This window comes from Passer domesticus, chromosome 4, assembly GCF_036417665.1.
Source record: "Passer domesticus isolate bPasDom1 chromosome 4, bPasDom1.hap1, whole genome shotgun sequence".
In the NCBI taxonomy this organism is placed as follows: Eukaryota; Metazoa; Chordata; class Aves; order Passeriformes; family Passeridae; genus Passer; species Passer domesticus.
Window position 1 is genome coordinate 35,702,036 of NC_087477.1, and position 18,080 is coordinate 35,720,115.

Genomic DNA, 18,080 nt, shown 5'->3' on the forward strand with positions numbered 1-18,080 from the left:
CCCCGCCCGGGCGGCCCTCCGCGCTGCCGGAGCGTCAGCGGGAATTTCCAGCCAGGAAGTGCGGCGGGCCGGGGGCAGGGGCGGAGGCTGCGCAGGCCGGTGCCGGGCGGGTGCCCTCGCCGGTGGGGCGGGCGGGAAGGAGGGGGAAAGTCCGCGTGGAGCCGGGAGGCGGCACGGCGCGTTACATGGCGCGGCGCTGAGGGACCGCCGGCGGCACGGCACGACGAGGAGGAGGCGCCGCCAGCTCTGCCCCGGTGAGCCCCAGGCGGCCCCTGGCCCGCCGCTCGCTGCCTTCTTTCTCCCCTTCCCCGCATCCTCAGCGCGGCTCCCTCTGTCCCGCAGCGGCGGGAGCGGGGCGGGAGCCGGCATTTCGCTGGGCTGGGCTGGGCTGGGGCAGCCCTCGGAGCTCCGGTTTGCCGCGGGAGGCTGTGCCCGGTCCAGCCTGTGACCTCGGCCCGGGCGCGGAGCTCCCGCTGGAGCGCCGGGAGGGATTGCCGCGGCTTTGCCTGCAGCCAGCCCGGGGAGCGGGGCGATGCCGGCTTTGCTGCTGCTGCTGCTGTGCTACCGGGGTGTTCCTAGCCAGGGAAGGGGTGTCCGTGACAGCAAAGTGAACAGAATTTGCAAGCCCAGCTTCTGCCGCTCGCATAGCGGGTGCTCGTAGGCAGAGGAGGTGCTGCTTTTGTCGCTTTTGGTTTCGGAGGTGACACACGTACGTGCCGAACCCGAGCCGCGGCCGGGGCACAGCCGCCGGCTGGCTCGGGAGTGCAGGTGGCCACCAGGAAAGGGCGGGTGGATACTGGCGGCTCTGGGTGAGCTCGACTTGGGTGCAGCCCCGGAGTGCCGCAGACTGTATTAAAAGGTACGGAGTAGTGAGGTTTTTAAAGGTAATTCAGTTGCAAGTGGTGAAACCGACAAGTTCTCGTCGCGACGGGGAGTGTTACTGCACTGATTGCTGGGTTGCGTTTGACCTTGAAACCCAAGAATATCGAGCTTCTCATCATCACAGTTTTTTTTTGTTTCATCTATTGGTGCTTTCTGCTTTGAGGGTAACTTTGGTGAAGGAGTGCTATTGACTTATTTTACGTGAGTGTGAAGTATTGTGTCTGTGACATGAGGTCTGTGCTCTTGGGCCATTATCATCATGTGTACTGTTGTGTGTTTTCAAAACAGGTAAATCTCAGTGCCTGTGAGCACTTGGGGAATAAGACTTGAGAGGCAAGGGATCGTCTGCTGCATTTCAACTTCCTGTCTTAAAATGCTCAAAAACTTTGCTTAAGAATAACGTTTTAAAGGAAATACAGATTATTGTTATAATTATTTTTTAAAGGGTTTTAAAGTGCTGATTATATTTGTGCTTCAGAAGTCCTCTTTTTACGTACTCTGTTCACAGAGAAAAGTGGATGAATTCTTTGCTCTATCGCCTTGTGCCTTACATGCAGGTGGGTGCTACCACCAGCGCTGCCAAGTTCAGAGAACAGGGTTGAAAATAGAGCATTTCGATTTTATTGACATCTGGAGTCTCTCTGCTATGTACTGTGTAGTATCAACTTTTGAAATAGTATTTCAGTCAAAGCATTTGTGTTCTCTCATGAAAGAAAGTAGCTGCCCGTTCTAGGAAAGCATTAACCAAGACGTCATTCTAAGATAGCATCCTGTCTGCAGTGTTTTGTAATCTACAGAAATTACTACAGTTTATGAGAAAATGAAAGAGAAAAAAGTAGCCTGTAACCATCCAGAAACAGATGCTCTGTTCCGTAACTTTCCCTGGCCCGAGAATTTGCCTAATAGTTACGTTGAAATACTATTGTCAGGATGTGCCACAGAGTGTGGAGATTTCAGGGAATCTCAGTGCTGAAATCTCTGCAAGATATGTTAAATACGAAATACAAAACAGAAAGGAGAAAGGGTGGAAAGAAAAAAAGCTTTGTCCCCTTTATAAAAAAAGAAATGTCAGTCAGTGGTGGGGTCATCAAAAATGTAGTTATTTTCTCATGCAAGAAATTAATACATTTCGAGTTAAGATTATAAAACAGAACAGCTTTATATCACTTTGCGTTACGTTGTGTGTTTTTAAAAACACACTGTTTTAACAGATAAACTTCCTATCTGTACTCACTTTGTTCCAGCAACACCTAGGTAACATTTCTGTAGTATTTATTTTGAAATCAAAAAAGTTTGCTGGATAAAAGTGCTGGGACAGAGAAAAGCAGTAAAAGGGAGATAGGGTAGAAAGCAGACACTGGTCTTTCATTTATGTGCACATTTGAATATTTCCTGATTCATTTGCTGAAAAATAGCAGTGCTGGCTATTTCTCTGTTACTATGTATTTTACTTTTGAAAATTAATTTAAATAATAAATGTAAATTTACATTAAAATTTTACTTCTAAAAATTCAATAATAAATTTATTTTTTTTCCTTGAGATGGCATTATGTGACTTCAACAATAGATACCTACAAATAAATATCATTGACACAAATTTGCTAATTAATAGATTTTTGTTTCCTTTTCATTGTTGCCTTTTCCAAAACCTTCCCATGCCACGTTGTCATGAATACATGCAAACTCCAGAAATAAGTCCAGTTAGGAATTCATACTATTGGGCATGTTTTTGACTCTGGAAGGACAGGAACTAAGTTTGAAGGCCTTTGAGTCTTTACTATCGAAGGTGCTTGTAATGCAAAGTAGATGTTCATTTTTAAAGTTGCAAAGATACAGTGAAAGACAATATATCTTTACTAACTTACAGATGGCTTTTTGATATAGCTAGTGTTGAGAAAATTCACCTGTGGTCTTCAGAGATGCTGGTGAATTCTCCTGTGTTTTCATACATTGCTTCAAACTGTGCTTGCTAAAATACTTTCACCTTTTGGTGCTGTGTTTGCCAACTCTAAGTTCAAAAGTACCAGTCATAAAGAAAATTGTTACTTGTTTATGTAAGCAACTAATGAAAACTCTACAGTTAGTTAAAAATCCTTTCTTTCAACATACTGATAGCTTTCTTTTGGTTCCCTGACAAAATAACACAGCCATTATAAAACAAAGAGAAGTTAATGAATGTTTCAGTCAGGTAATGAAAAAAGCAGTTCCTGGGTTTGGTCACTTTTAGCTCTGACTAAAAGGTATTTTAGAAGTGGAAGTTGTAATTTGATGTCCCTTAAATAAGCTGTGAACCTTTTATGAAGTTCTGTGTTGATAAGATCGTAATTATGGTTGTCATTAACTGTGCCCTTAGGTCAGTCAGGCACTAAGTTTGTATCTAACTTTGAGCATAGAAATAATTCAGTGAATTTTCTTCAGTGCTTTCATTTAAATGTATATTTTGATGAAGCACTGTTGACAGTTTCAAAAGTAAGGCCTTAAAAGATGTTTCACGTTATTATGGTCTCAAGGTAAGATCCTTTGTTTAGCATTTAGGTGGAGCTGACAGATGATGTGTGGGGAGGAAGCTTCTACTGCTACTCCAAGCATTATTTCCCCCTTTCAACTTCTGTGTTCTTTTGAAAAGCAGTGGCAGATAGATACACTTCCCCCCCCCCCCCTTAATTTAAAATACTAAATTGAAATACCTCCATGTTTTATTGTGTCCTCCAAGCAAACTGTCCACAGGTCAAGAGCAAAGTAGGTCTGAGTTGTGTGGTTTGGGTTTGTTTGGGATTCTTTTTGCTTGGGTTTGGCTTTATTTTTTTGTTTCTTCTAAGAGGTCATGTTTCCATCTGCCTAAAGACAGATTTTAGCACACAAAGTATAAACAAAGGAAGCAGGTGGGTTTTTGGTCTTATTAGTTTAGTCCAGTCTAGTTTAGAGTTTTGTTGTGTCATAGGTTATTGTACAACACTGAGACTGCAGGAATTTTGCAATTTCTTTGGGAAAAGCAAAAAACTAAAGCTTAGTTAGCCACTTCACATCTGTAGATTTGAAAACTGGGTATGACTGTGATGCTGTGGACTCAGCTCTACCTGTTTGGTGTCTCTTACTGGTGCTATTTAAGCACTTGATTCTGTCACATTATGATTGCAGTGGCTGTTCAGAACCAAAAGGACACTGAGAATCCCTTAGTTCACCTTTGTGATTGCAGTGGAAACAGCCCTGGCTATTTTCTGTTCATGAAGTGAGGGAGTGTGTCTTCAGTAGGAGCCCAGAGCCTGTGACTGTACCTGGTGATAGAGCAAACCTTGTGTGAGCTGAACTTCTGCAACTGGGGGTCACATGCTGCGTGAAAACACTGTTCTTCCCGTGCCCCCTCCACCCCTGCCAAAAGAAAAAAAAAAAGGGAAAGGTTTGCAGCCTAATATTAATGATTCATTACACTTCAGGCTTATGAAATGGGTGTGTGTGGCTTCTTAAGTTAAAATTTGATGAACAGCTTTTACGGGAGCTAGAGCCATTTGCAAAGAACGTTTAGTGATTGATCTTAATCTGGAGGAAAAAGTAACAGCATTTTAATATCATATTCTGGAGTTCAAGTAACATTAGCACCCCACATGGGTAAAATACAATGTAGTTACTGCAGCTGTTTTTCTGTGTTGAACCTCAGTATTTTTACATCTACTTAGCATTATACATGTACCAGAATATGTTTGCCATATATTTGAATACTGTTTGTTCCTTTGGTTGAAGTTGCTTTGAATGTGTTTTAACAAAAACATTCTAACTTTATTCCAACAATATAATGGAAAAACAGTTTGTATGTTTATAGCATTTCAGTATTTCCTCTTGACATATTAGTTCACTACTTTGATATTTGGGAAAGAAATAAAACAAAAATTCTGTTTGCAAACATAGTTAATAGAATATCTTTTAGGTAGTCCAGTTACTCTTTGCCAAGGAGATTTTCTTACACTATGATTTTTTTTTCTTCAGATTCCGTTGTTGCATGCTGTAATAAATTTGGTTCTAGATTTCATAAAATAATTATGCACCCAGCAATTCTGATTTAGAGCACCACACTTGTGAAATCGCAAGTACTTGTGTTTGATGTAATTTCCAAAATATTCTGTACTTTTTATACTGTTGTCAAGTAATGCATCTGCTCATGACTGAGAATACTTGAGAATTTTTACTTCAGCAATTTTAAAATTTAAAAAATACATAAACACAACTGCCAGGTCCCACCCAACAGGAAATAATAAGCAGGCTTAATTAGTCACAAGAGGAGACAATTTGGGTTGTTATATTAGAAAAACAAACAGTGTCATTTAGGGTTATGTAGTGTTATTGCAGCTGCAACAGTGTATGGATGGCAAAAACTCTGCAGAGGAAATTAGAATCTTTGATCAAAATGGCTCTCTGTACAAATTTTTTTGCACTTGTATATGAGAAATTGCACTCAAATCTTTTTTGAGAGATTGCACATCTTTGAAGTACCAGAAGGAATGTGAAAAATACAACTTCCTTATGCCGCTTTTGTGAAAATTGAGTGTTGTTTCCTTAAAATAGGACACCCCCAGGTATTGAAGTCATAGCTGGGAGAATAAATAGTAAACATTTCGACATTTAAAAGCAAATTCCAAATCTATTTCACTACTGACTTAAAATCCCTTCAAAATAACATAATAGAGGTGGCTTTGTGTCAACAGGAGTGAATTAACAATCGCTTCTTGTGTTTTTGAACATATTTTTCTTTCGTAATTGTCCTATGCCAATATTGTGGGTGAGAGTATGCATGATGTTCCCTTAATATTTGAGTTCTGTTTACTTTGTATATTACAGAATACATTAGCTGTTTATGTCTCTTACTTTGAATGGAAAGTTTTGTGCTCTGGAGCTGTACTTCTGGAGCTCTGGGCAGAATGACTGGGTTCCAGGGGAATGCAGTGCTGGTTGAAGTGGAGAGGTGGCCAGGAGCAAGGTGAAAAGGCTGTGCAGTGAAAGGGGTGGGCAGCATCCTGACTTCGAAGGGACTGCCGTGCTGAAAGGTTGAAACGGAACAGCTTGGATCTTGTATCTCTGCTTTGTCAGAGCAGATCCTGCTCTGGCCCCCAGCCAAAATCATCTCAGCAGCTCTTGTCCTGCTGCCAGCCCTGACCCAGCAACCCAAAGAGTCTATTGCACAATACCTTTTCCCAGCATCTCTCTTTGGGAAATGCAAATCTCTGAAACAATTGTCCCTATACAGACACACATTAAGTTTTGCAAAGGGTGGAAGACTGAGGCTCAAGGATGGGTAGTTGCCACCCAAAGTTAAGGAAGCAACAGCAGGTAAAACACATTGTCCTGTCTGCACAATACAGCAGTTACTGTTTCTACCTCAGTACTTCATAGTTGCTGCAGGAATTCTGAAAATTTGGTGCCCTTCCTAAAAATAATAGTTCTCTGTAATGAGATCATCCACAACACTCCATAGCCCTGATGTAATAAAAATACACTTACAATATATGAAAGAGACACATCTTTGCTTCATTTTCATCATTATTCCTCTCTATTTTTAGTAAGCAAAATAAACAGGCTAAGAGCATGACCACACAGAATTTAATTAATTTCATTCAGTCTCCTGTTAAAGAAGTTTATTTTTAACAGGTAAATTCCAGTGAAAGCCGGGCTAAAGAGAAAAAGCACTCTGATAGAAAACTTTCAGGAAGAATTGTTCTTTCAGTTTATCAAGTGTAGTAGTTGAGTTTCCCATTGTGAGGCTTGCTTTCTGAATCCCAGCCTTGAAAGGTGAGAACAGGATGATGTAAAACATGTCATAAAGTGAGAGGTGGTTTAAATAAATTTCCTTGTGGAAGAACATCCATCACACTAATTTCAGTTCTCAAGGGCAATGAACTGGATGATAAAGATCATGTTTATCTGTAGAAAGGTAATATGGAGAAGTCCCATTCCAAGTTTTTAGGGATTGGATTGGATACTGATGTCAAAGAGAACCAGGGTTCACCTCATGCTTAAAGTTCAGGCTGGAAAGTTGAAGAGAAGTAAAGGGAAGGATCTGTACCCTTGAAAAATCAGGGGGGGCTGAAAACAGTTGGGTAGAGAAATTTATCTTGCTTTTTAGAAGGTAAACATACACAGTGAATGTGGGAGAATAACAGGGAAGAGCTCTGAAATCAAATGATTGAGATAAGAGAAATGAGAATTCTTGTTCGTGGATTACAGCATTCCTACATTAATTATGTTGTTTTCATTTTAACTGGCTGCTCCTTTTGAAGCTTTAGAACAAATTCTCAGAATACAATAAATCATGTTCTTCCAGCTGTGCCACTTGTACCTTGTATCATTTGGTTATTAAGGAGCAGCAGTGGTGCAAAGTACCTGCCATTAGGTTTGCTTGGTTGTTTGGTGCAACAGAGTAATCTCCTATATGTGTATAAATGGCTACCTGGGTTTTTTTCTCTTTTTCTCTCTATTTAAACCTTCTTCACAATGGCAATTGACCTGCTATGAGGAGAAAGGAATATGTATGCACATGCACACACATCCCACACTTACTCTCAGAAGGTATAATTGTGTGGGTTTGGGCAAGTTTAGCTGGATTTTATATTTTCCTGTTGCACTAGGAGCTAAATGAAGTTTTTTCACTGACCTTTGAATTGTCACACTTATAAATTCTGTGAATTGAAATGTCTAGCTTCCTGTGCCCCATTATCTGAACAACTTCAGACGATCTCCAGGGTGGAGACTGCTGTGGTTAATTGTGGTCTGCAGGTGTTGGGGTGTTTTTTTATTGTAGATTCTAGTTTGCAGTACAATTTGTGGGAATTGGAGCTTATGCAGGAAGCAGGCATCTATAATAACATGAACTTCCACAAGGCAATTTTAATCCAGTCATCTTCAAATGAGAGAGGTGGCAATCTCTGACCCATAATACAGCTCATGTAATGAGAGAATGAACAAAGCTACTTGAGGTAGATGCTAATCTTACCACCTGATGCAAATGGGAAAGGTGCTTAGAAACTGGAGCAGTAAGGGAAGAGGCCAATGAGAGGTCACACAGGTAATGCTAGGGTCTATTTTTCTGTGTCTTTTTGGGGTTTTGATCATGTTACTGACTCTGTGGATTTGCATCAATCTCCATGTAAGAGGAAGTGTATAGGTTTGTGAACTTAATAAATCCTAAGGAAACAAATTGTTATTTGAAGGTAGAGCTCCCAGAACACTTTTGTTATCTGTTTAGCTTTGGAGAGGACAAAACATAGTGAAACTGAGTGTTCTCAGTCATTTAGAAAGGTTATTTTAAACAGCTGGGTTAATCTTTGTCTAGGCCCTGATAAGGCAATTAAGTGTGAGTTTACATACACAAAGGTGTATGTTTGCACATCTAAATTATAATCTGTTCATAATAAACTGGCTTAAGTTCAGGCCAGAGAGAATGTCTGTAACCCCTCCCTCAAGCAGTGCAGCTGATCTGAACATGAAAGATCTCAAGTAAGAGGCATCTGCCCTTGTGATGTGAGAGAGGTTGTGTTTAGTACCTGGTTAGGCATTCATTAGTACCTGCCTAGCTGATTGGGTGCTATGGCAGTGGTTACCTTGCTGCTTCCAAGTGTCACATTCATAGAATAATGGAGTAGTTAGGGTTGGAAGGGACTCAAAGATTATCTAGTCCCAACCCCCTCACATTCTCTGGGTGGAGACACCTTCCGCTACCATAAGTTTTCCAAATTGCTCAAAGCCCCATCCAACCTGACACTTCTGGGCATAGAGCAGCCACAGCTTCTCTGGGCAACTTGTTCTGGTGCCTTGCCACCCTCACAGTGAAGGATTTCTTCCTTATATCCAGTCTAATCCCACCCTCTGTCAGTTTAAAGTCATTCCCCCTCATCCTGTCCCTGCATGTCCTGGTGAAAAGTCCCTCTCCAGTTTTCCTGGAGGCCCTCTTGAGGTACTGGAAGGTGCTGTAAGGTTTCCCTGAAGCCTTTCCCTCTCCAGGCTGAGCAGCCCCAGCTCTCCCAGCCTGTCTGCAGGAGAGGAGCTCCAGCACTCTGAGCATCTTCACTTACTCCAGCAGGTCCATGTGTTCCTGATGCCGAAGAGCCCAGAGCTGAACATAGCACTGCAGGGAGAACGTCTTTAAAGATTGCTGTTTTCCTGTCATTGTGTTGTTCACTGCATCAGCCAAAAAGCCAGAAATTACTGTTTTCAAAAGGTGAAACTGAAGGACTGATTCAGATGGATGTAGGGCTTTTTTTTTCCCTAAATGGGTTCTAATTTTTACATCAAAATACTTTAAATGAAAAATTTTCAGAAGTAATGCCTCTGTGCTATTTTTCCACTTGGTTGGGAAGTCGTGTATTGCAGAAGTGTAGATGTGACCAGAAGTGTGGCAGGTGTCAGGACACTGCCTTTTGCCCCCAGAGTTCTGCTGGAGGGAGAGAAATGCAACCTGAGGAACTAGAATAGGGCAAAGAAAATAGAACCTACTATTACATTTTTCCTGTGCTTACAGAAGAAGCTGTGAGATGCTTTGTTTGAAAGTTTGACAAAGTATATATTGAGTAAACAGGCAAGTGGGCAGATGCCGTTCATGTTAGCTCCTCAGAATATTTTATTTTTCTGAACAAGCATGTTTACCATGTCATCTGGAAACTTCAGGACTTTGGAACAAAATTTTGCATATGTGACTGATGAAATTTTAAATGTTTAAATATAGAACATCACAAAACAAGATTTTTTAGGACTAGTTTTTATTCTATTTATGCAGAAGAAGCCAGGCATTTTCACTCACAGTTACCTAATCAGGGTGTAACAAGAGGGTGGGTATTTTCTGTCACTTTGTAAAAAAAAGCTGGCTGTTGAGGTCTTCAGATTGTTTTCTGTAATATCTACATCTTTTAGTAAGAAGTGTTTGACAAAAAATGTTACAAGTTATTTCAGTGATTTCAGTAACTTATTGGTTGGTGATAATGTTATTTATATTTTTGCAACAGAACAGAAGTCAAATAAAAACATCTTAGTAAATTTCATTGTTTCCTGAAGGTTTCATCATGCCTTGTATGTTGACTTTTTCCTTGAAGGTGAATAATAATAATGGCAAATGGTTGAAAATAATGCTTTTGAAATGTGCCTATGAGCCAGTGTGATTGACTGGTGGTTTTTTATCTTGCTGAAATCCTTCTGTATTAGGTGATGAAGTACAGCATTGGTGACATTGGCTGCTTGTTATATATGTTACTAATTTTTGGCTGAAATCTTATTTGATATTTGCAGTTATGTGATATTTGCACAAATAAATAATTGCCCTGTAAATATTTCTAAAATTAATTTACAGTCAGGTGTATTTTTATTTTCTAGGTTAAAAAGCAGTTGTACCCACATAAAGATCTTTTTCACTGTAGTCACCTGTGTATTAAGTGTCTCCTATTACCCCATTTTATTTTTATTTACATTTTCTGCTTTGTGGGTGACTGGGTTGTCTTTAGAGATTGTTAACTAGCAGAGTTGAGCCTCCATCGAGGTGAAGTACCCAAGCATTCCAATTTTCCTTTTGATAATTGCCTTTCTAGTTCCTGTAGGAGGTACATGGTGAGTCAGTTTTTCTTGGATGACTTACTGATCTCTTGCACCTCTCTTTGGTAGTGCAATACGTTTTCACAGTTCTCTTTGCTGGCAAATATGGCTCGTGTTCACTGTGATGGAATATGAGGGCCAGTGATCTGTTTCTGTCTTCTGTTAGTTATTAACCTTGTTTAGTGTCTGTTAAATGCAGACATGAATCTCTTGAAATAATCCTACTGTTATTTTCAGATACTCCCTTGGAGTACCTTATTTAGTGAGCTCAGCGTAGGTGAAATTGTAGTTCTTTTAGTAGCATCTGCATATAAAAAAGCAACACTAATACTAATATCTTCTGATAGACCTAATAAATTCCTCAGAAAATTCACAGGTTCTGCTACTGGCCCACTACTGGTCCCAGTAAAACTAACCAAGCTAAACTTTTCCAGTATCCAGAATTCACATGTAGACCTGTGAGAAAGAGTTGTGATGGATGCTGTGCATCCATAATTGTCATTGTCAGCACAGAGCTGTTGTGTGTGCTAAGCACTTGTGGACCTCTGGAAATAAAAACTAATGGCCAAAATTAGTCAATAATAGATTCCTGGTTTATTTAATTTTTTTTAAATACTGTCTGTTCTTTCTTGGGCATCTTTATTTGCATTTAGTAATACTTTGTAAGAAAACTGTTAGAGTTCATTCACGAATGCTCAATATGTTCTTTATATTGTATAAAAATGAAGAGTTCTGCTATTTCTATGGTAATGATGTTGCCTGAAGACTAATGGCAGAATAGTCAGAACAAAGACAGAAACAATTCCTGATTTTAAGAAATTTTGGCTTCTGGACTTTGACTGTAATTTTTAATTACTTGGCAATAGGCAATGGAAAATCCTAGCTGTAGCCTATCTTGTCCTTACATTGCCCCTTCAAATACTGAGGAATTTTAGAAATCATTAATGTTATGAGCAAAATAAAAAGTGTCAGAGATTGGGCTTTTAACTCTGAATGTTTCCAGCCTTCTCTACATTGGGGGAAAAAAGAGAGTTCTAATCATGTTTTTGTGTTTCAGGACTTAAAATGGCAGCAGAAGATTCCTATATTATGGGAGTATCGGATCCCCAAGTAAGTGAATTTCTGTGTTTTCAGTATCCCTGTATCCCCCCCCCAGCTGTCTGTTTAGGCCTTCTCTCATATTGACTTGTCATTTCCTAGACTTAATATAGACATAGAAAATCATTCTGCATTGGCAGAAATCAGGGCTGTTTTCCCTAAGCTGGTTTTTATGTGACCTATAAAGTGCCTTTACTGGTTAAATGACTGAAATGAGAAGAAAAGCTAGGCCTGCTGAATTAAGCAGTTGAAAAAAAAAACCTTATCTTTATGCCCTGCATGCCTGTGACACTTGCTCTGGAATTTCTTCTGTGGTGGATATTGGTGTATTTCTGAAAATAAAACTCATCATGTCCTAAAAGGTCATTTTGTGTAACTTTTTGTGATGTTGGCATTGACAGTGATGACTAAAATGTTCCTTCACTCACGCAGATCCATAGGTCTAGCTCTTCAGGACCTCTTCCTGATCTTCTTAGATCATTCCATAACTTATGTGAACTGTGAGAATGGTGCTTGGGTGAAAAGTTTAAGTGAAGAACAGGTCATTTCTACTGACCTTAATTTTCAAAAAGCAACTGTTTTCTCCTTTATGCTTGCTCCACTTTGGAAAAATAATATTTATACTAGAAAACAACTATAGTATGTTAAGACATATCAGTGTTTAAAAAAAAAACCAAAAAAAAAACCCACACAACTTTCACCTGGATGTACTATTTTCTTGCATTAGAGCTTGTAAATATATTTACATAAGGAATGTAGTCTGGTGGGGTTTAAGCAGAGAAGTGGAAATGAAAACTCAGAGGTTCTTAGCAAGGCCTTGGGCAAGATATCTAGGGTTAGATTTTCAGAATTTACTGTATAAGCTGTTTAGGATTTATAGTTGTTAGTGCAGGTAAGCAAAATGGGTGTTTAGAAACTGTTCTGAGGTTGGTGCGGTCTCATGATTCTGGTGAAACTCGGGTTGGTGCTGTCAGCTCTGCTTGCGCTGCTGTTGCCAGCAAAAATAAAATAGCTGTAAAATGTTTATGTAATTCAACGAGATGTTGGCAGTCTCAATATTTGCAGAGAACTTTAAAGTGCTTTGCTGATGGATGTTTTATGCAATTGTGTATATATGTAATAATGAAGTGTTTTCTGTCACTATAGATGTTTGCGGTGGATCAGTTCATGGGAATGAATGCTTTATTTAACAGTACAAATTACATCACTGCAGACTTACCACTACGAACAGGTAGGAACTCTGACTATTTGATGGTGCCATTGTCCTGCTCATTCTACCTGTTTGTTTTCTTTTGAGAAGTTCTTTTCAGCCTTTTTTGTTTACCAACTTGTGGGTCATAATAGTAGATTGCAAGTTGTCAACTAGTTTTTTTATTGCATCTTTTTGCATCTTTCTTCCCCTCGTGAAATTTTCAGCAGAGAGACAAATTGGATTTTCTTGTGGCTTGTACAGAAACTGAAAGTTTCAGCAGTTTCCCAGGTGAAACCAGGACAGTGACCGAAGAGCTCTGAGTGACCCGATTTTATAAATTACTTTGAGGCTTTTTTCTGCATTTGAACCTTCAGCGAGTTACATGTTGCTATTGCCAGTTTGCAGACTGCACCATGTGCTTCTTTTCCTTTTGAATGCTGTTGCATTTGTAGTAGTTCTTAAGGTGCTTGTAGTAGGTGTTGTAGTAGTTCTTAAGATGCTTGTTTTTCAGTAATAAAATGCAGAGAATATTAACTTCCTGTACCATTCAAATATGTTTTTCCTTCTTGGTGACTTCTCTGTTTCGTGTGAAGTGGCAGTGTGGCATTAGAAGCACCTGCCAGTTTCCTGAACAATAACACTAGTTTGAAAGCTCAGACAAATTTTGCAACAAACCACTGAAAAGGTCTGATAGCAGCTCTTACAATATGCTTCCAGAACAGTAAGAACAATTACAAGTCTTTTATAGCCCAGTCAGTATTGGCTGTTTGATCAACCTTGGCCTGGCTGTGCTTATTAAAGTTCTTTATAAATATTACTTCTTGCATGAAGAAGTAATATTTCCTGCTTAGTCTATTAGAATAACTGATACAAAAGGAAGAAGAAAATAAAATTTAATTTAACTTTAGGAATTTTTTTCTCAAAATATAGCTCCAGTATAGCTGTTCAAATCTTTTACCATGACAGCTTTCTCTTTTCTGTTTGACTCTGTTGTATTAAGATGTAGCTAAGGTGACACACTAGGTGTCTTATGTATTGCAAATTACTTTCTTCAGTTGAAAGTGCAAACCACTTCTGATTGCAGTGTTTGATACACTTCACAGCAGTGAGGGTGTTAAGGGTAAAATGAAATAAGCAGTTAACGTTTTCCTTCATAGGTAAAATTCCATCCTAAAGTAACAATAAATGCTGCTTACAAAATAAAAATTAAAGCAGGCTTACTGCTTCAGTGTTTTCTTGTTTTCTTAAAAGAGTAGTAGCAAGAAAGGATCAGGAAACACATGGTACACATAATTTTGTTTCAAGATAAAATGTTCTCATGAGCAAAGCTCTTGACAAATATGGAAAAACATCCAGCAAATGAATGTTGCAATCATTTGTTTACAGTGTATTTTTATTAAGGCAGATAAAATTATTCAGTAAGATTCATCTGTGTTATATTAAAGGGCTTGTGCATTATAGACCAAGGGATTTTTTCTCCCACTTTCTGTTGAACAAATAAGGTTATTGAAATTTCCCTGTAATGAGCTCTTCTACATGTACCTTTTAAGCTTACTCTGTATTCTTCATACAAATTATTCAGATATCTAAAACTAATTTTCAGGTAACTATGTCTCGTCTAAAACAGTAGAAAACAGCTGTTTTCAAAAACATGTCAGGGAATCAAGGATTCACTGAGTTCTGCAGCCGCAGAAAACTCATACTGGGCTAAGTCTAACTCTATTCTTTATTTGAAAAATGGTTTCAAAAAAGGCTTCTTTTTTTATAAGTGCCACTGCTCTTGTCTACTGCTGCAGTATAGGTAGCAAGTTCCTTGTACACAAAATGGGATTCAATAAAGGATCATGGATTTCAGTTTATCACAAAGAAAAAGTTAATAAAAAAATCAGAAAAGGTTGATCATTTCAGCTGCATCTCATGATGCCACAGTTGGTTTGTTTCTTGAACAGTATCCTAATAATGCTTATTTCCTCCCCTTCTTAAAATATGCTGCATTGTTACTATGGACTCGCTCTTCAGTTAAAAGATAATATAATAATTTTTATGTTCTACTTTAGTGAAGCAGGGACTAATGATTTCTTTCTACTCAGCGAAGTCAGTTAAAAACGTCATGTGGGGTTTTCCAGAAATACTTACAGCTGAGATATGGAGAGGGTGTAATAAATGGATTTTTCTCAAGGACAGATGCAAGATTAAGGCAGAAAGAACCAAAGACATTAATTATTCCTCATGATCTGGCTGTGGTGCCTATATCTTTTGGTCTGTGCATCCATAAAGGCACAATGTCAGTCCTATCCACTGGCAGACAGGTTTAATGTATAACCGTGGATTGTCGTGCCAGGGGCTGAATCAACAAGCAGCTGGGGAATTTGGGGACTTTCTGGTGATAGATGTTCTGCTGCTACGTTAACGTTTACAGTAATAGTAGAAAACCTTTGAGATGGTGGGGCACTGATTTTCTCCACATCATTGTCGCAGCTCAAGTGTCTTTGCTTCTTTTTCTCTCTCGTATGTCTGTTTTAAATAAAAATCAGGCTTTTTTTGTTACTTTGGAGCTAAAGATGTAGTAGTTACTTGGTTTAGTTTTTGCCAGTAGAAAAGGGAGTACCTCATGAAGTCAGCCTCTTCTTTGGCTTGCTGGGAAGTATCCTGCCTTTGATTAGGTAGGCTAGGTACTGATCCTTAGTGGCATTGGGGATGGAGGAAGTATTAGCCACAGCATGTATTTAGGTAGAGTAAAAGTGGGTGCACATCAGTGGGACGTCCTCTGTGTAGCAGAGAAGCAAAGTGATGCCTTACTTTGGAGAGGAAATGGGCAGAGCTCTGAGCTAAGGGGTTTGTAATTTTGGATGTCCTGTACTCACTCATGATGATCCAAGGCCATCTACAGCCGTGTAACGTGCCCCAGTTAGAGGTGGGTTTGGGAACTGTGTGGTTGTTTTGGCTTCAAGAGGCTCTGGTCTAACTAGCTCTTGGCATTAAGGTGGTGTGTTTTTAAAACTTTGAAGTTGAAGCAGAGCCATCAGGAGCTGAACAGTATTGCCTGAAGGCTGCTGAAATTAATTTTCTGCTGTTTCTTTGACCTCCTCTGTCCAACCCTCTGTGACACTGTGAAAAATGAGAAGGTTATAGAGGGAATTTTTTTTTTGAGAGAGATAATATTAAAGGTTCAAGGAAACCAGACCACCACCAAAAATGAGATGAGTGTTGCATACAGTTTCTAGTGTTCTTTCTAGATCTTCTGTGCTCGTGTTTGGAAGAGTGAACCAACGGAAGAAGTAAAGTCTCATGTGCCATTTGCTTTAAACACCATGCTTTGAACACTGAAGAGCTGGGATTCAAGAGAGTATTCCAGTGCAGGGGAATCCCTGAGGAGTAGGACATACAAATGCTATAACAGCCCTTTGGGAAGGATAAGGCACTGGGTCTCCAGTCTGAGCTTTTAGCAGCAAGGTACCACTTCCAGGATGGACAAAAGAGAGTTGATGTGGGATTTAACAATCAAAATCTACAGGGTACAAGCGTTCCATCCATGGCCACAGAGAAAAACAGCAATTACAAGGGTGAGATGCCTGTTCTAGAGGCCCCACCAACAGAGAGGATGTGAGGGAGGATGCTTGCTTAAATTGAATGGTTTTAGGTACTCAGAAAGCTGTTGGATACAGGACCCCACTAGTCCAGCAGAGTTGCCCAGCTTGCAGGGATATCCCACCAACCTCTTCTTCCTTGACTTTGCTGTGGTGGGAAGAAGGAATCAAGGGGGAGCCTAGGATGCGTGCTCCTTTGGAAGTGTGTGTGTGTGTGTGTAGGGTGAGGCCTGTCAAGAGGAAGAAAGAATGCAAGTGGTGGGAGTGCCAAGGGGCAGGAGGGCCTCTGACTCAGGCAGGAAGGAAAATGAAGAAACTTGGCAGTTGAAGAAGACATGGGGAAGTGGGACCGTGACTCAGAGTGGAGTGGGATGCGAGTCGGTCTGTGGCAACTGAGGCGAGAAGACAGAAAAAGAAGCCCTGCAGCACGGCCAGGATGTGGCAAAGCCCCTCCAGGCTGGAGGACTGTGTGTTGCAGCTGCAGTTCTTGGCTCACAGCTGCAGCAGTGCCAGGCAAAGCACCAGGAGCGCTCCTGTCAAAACCTGGCTCTTGGCAGCCGTGAGAGCCATACTGTGTAGAGGCTGCTCCACGACCGTGTCCTTCAGCCTCTCTGGAGGGCAAAAGTAGAATGGAAGCTGTGCATTAAGTAGTGTTCCTTCTTGTGGCTGTTTAGCATTTTAAAGAGGGTTGCTCCTTAAACAAGAACTTAAAGCAAGCACCTGCCAGGCTGGAACAAAGGATCATCACAAATGTCATTTTTAGTTCCTCTTACAATGTGTTCATCTTCAGGTTCCTGCTCTTTGTCTGCTGAGAGAAAAACACACCTACTGATAGAAACAAAGTATTAAAAGCTGCCCTGTGCAAAACACTAAATGTGCTTTCTTTTCCCCATGGGAAAGGATGAGAGAAAGAAGGAACCACACATAGCCAATGTTAGGCTGTGTAGTTTGCCTCTGGGAAGTATTCAGAGTTCAGTGAAAACAGCTATATGAGACCTTTCACTAAGTAAAATCCTTTTTATAATCAAAACAATATGCCATTTATGCCTGGATGTTTTCTTGAACATTGCTGGTTTATTTTTAAGTAGCATTTCAGATATTATTAAGTGCTGTGCATTAGAATGCCTTCTCTGTACTGTTGTGTGTGTCTGGTTCAGGTGCTATACCAGAGAATTACTTAGTCACTGTTAAAATTTAAAAAAAGGAAAATCTTTAGTGATGGAACCCAAAGGTTAAAATAAGATCTCAAAAAATTTAACATTGCTACGTTATTTGCATAATGTGGCTTAATGATAACAGACATCTAATTTGGCTTTGTACATTTACACTGCATCTTTTTTTGCACTTTTCTAGTGCTAGTATATAAAACATTATGATTTTTAAATCAGCATATTTGTATGCTTTTTATAACCTTTTTTCCTAAGAGGTCAGAATAACCACAGTCCTAAGTTTTCAATTTTCCTGAGTTTTCACAAGGAAAGCCATTCCAGTGGTATGAAGCATTTTTCGTTAGTTTTCCAATGTGCCAAGGTAGTGTATATGCCTTTCTTAGGAGTTTGAATTTCCTTATGCTGAGGAAAAGCTGTACCTTGGGTGTGATGTGTCCTGGGGGACTTTTGCAGCCATGTAGCCATTGGAAAAGGACACTTCTTTTCTGGCTAATGTTTGAGAGAAAGCAATAATATGTTGTGCAACCCAACATGTATGTCTTGAAAATGAATTCCTAAGAGGAGAAGAGCCAAAGAACAATTACTGGG

At 39.9% G+C, this 18,080-nt stretch overlaps 1 protein-coding gene across 5 annotated transcripts in view; it reads left to right on the forward strand.

Annotated features, from left to right (window-relative positions):
• Positions 1-18,080, forward strand: part of NFKB1 (nuclear factor kappa B subunit 1) — a 57,957-nt gene that overhangs the window by 257 nt on the left and 39,620 nt on the right. For 4 of the 5 annotated variants that reach the window (XM_064417083.1, XM_064417081.1, XM_064417082.1 and 1 more), the window contains exons 2-3: positions 11,504-11,556; positions 12,691-12,775. In XM_064417083.1, coding sequence (XP_064273153.1) covers positions 11,504-11,556; positions 12,691-12,775 — 138 coding nt within the window. Of the gene's footprint in view, positions 1-107; positions 255-11,503; positions 11,557-12,690; positions 12,776-18,080 lie in introns of those variants that run through there. The other variant, XM_064417084.1, reaches the window with a different exon arrangement.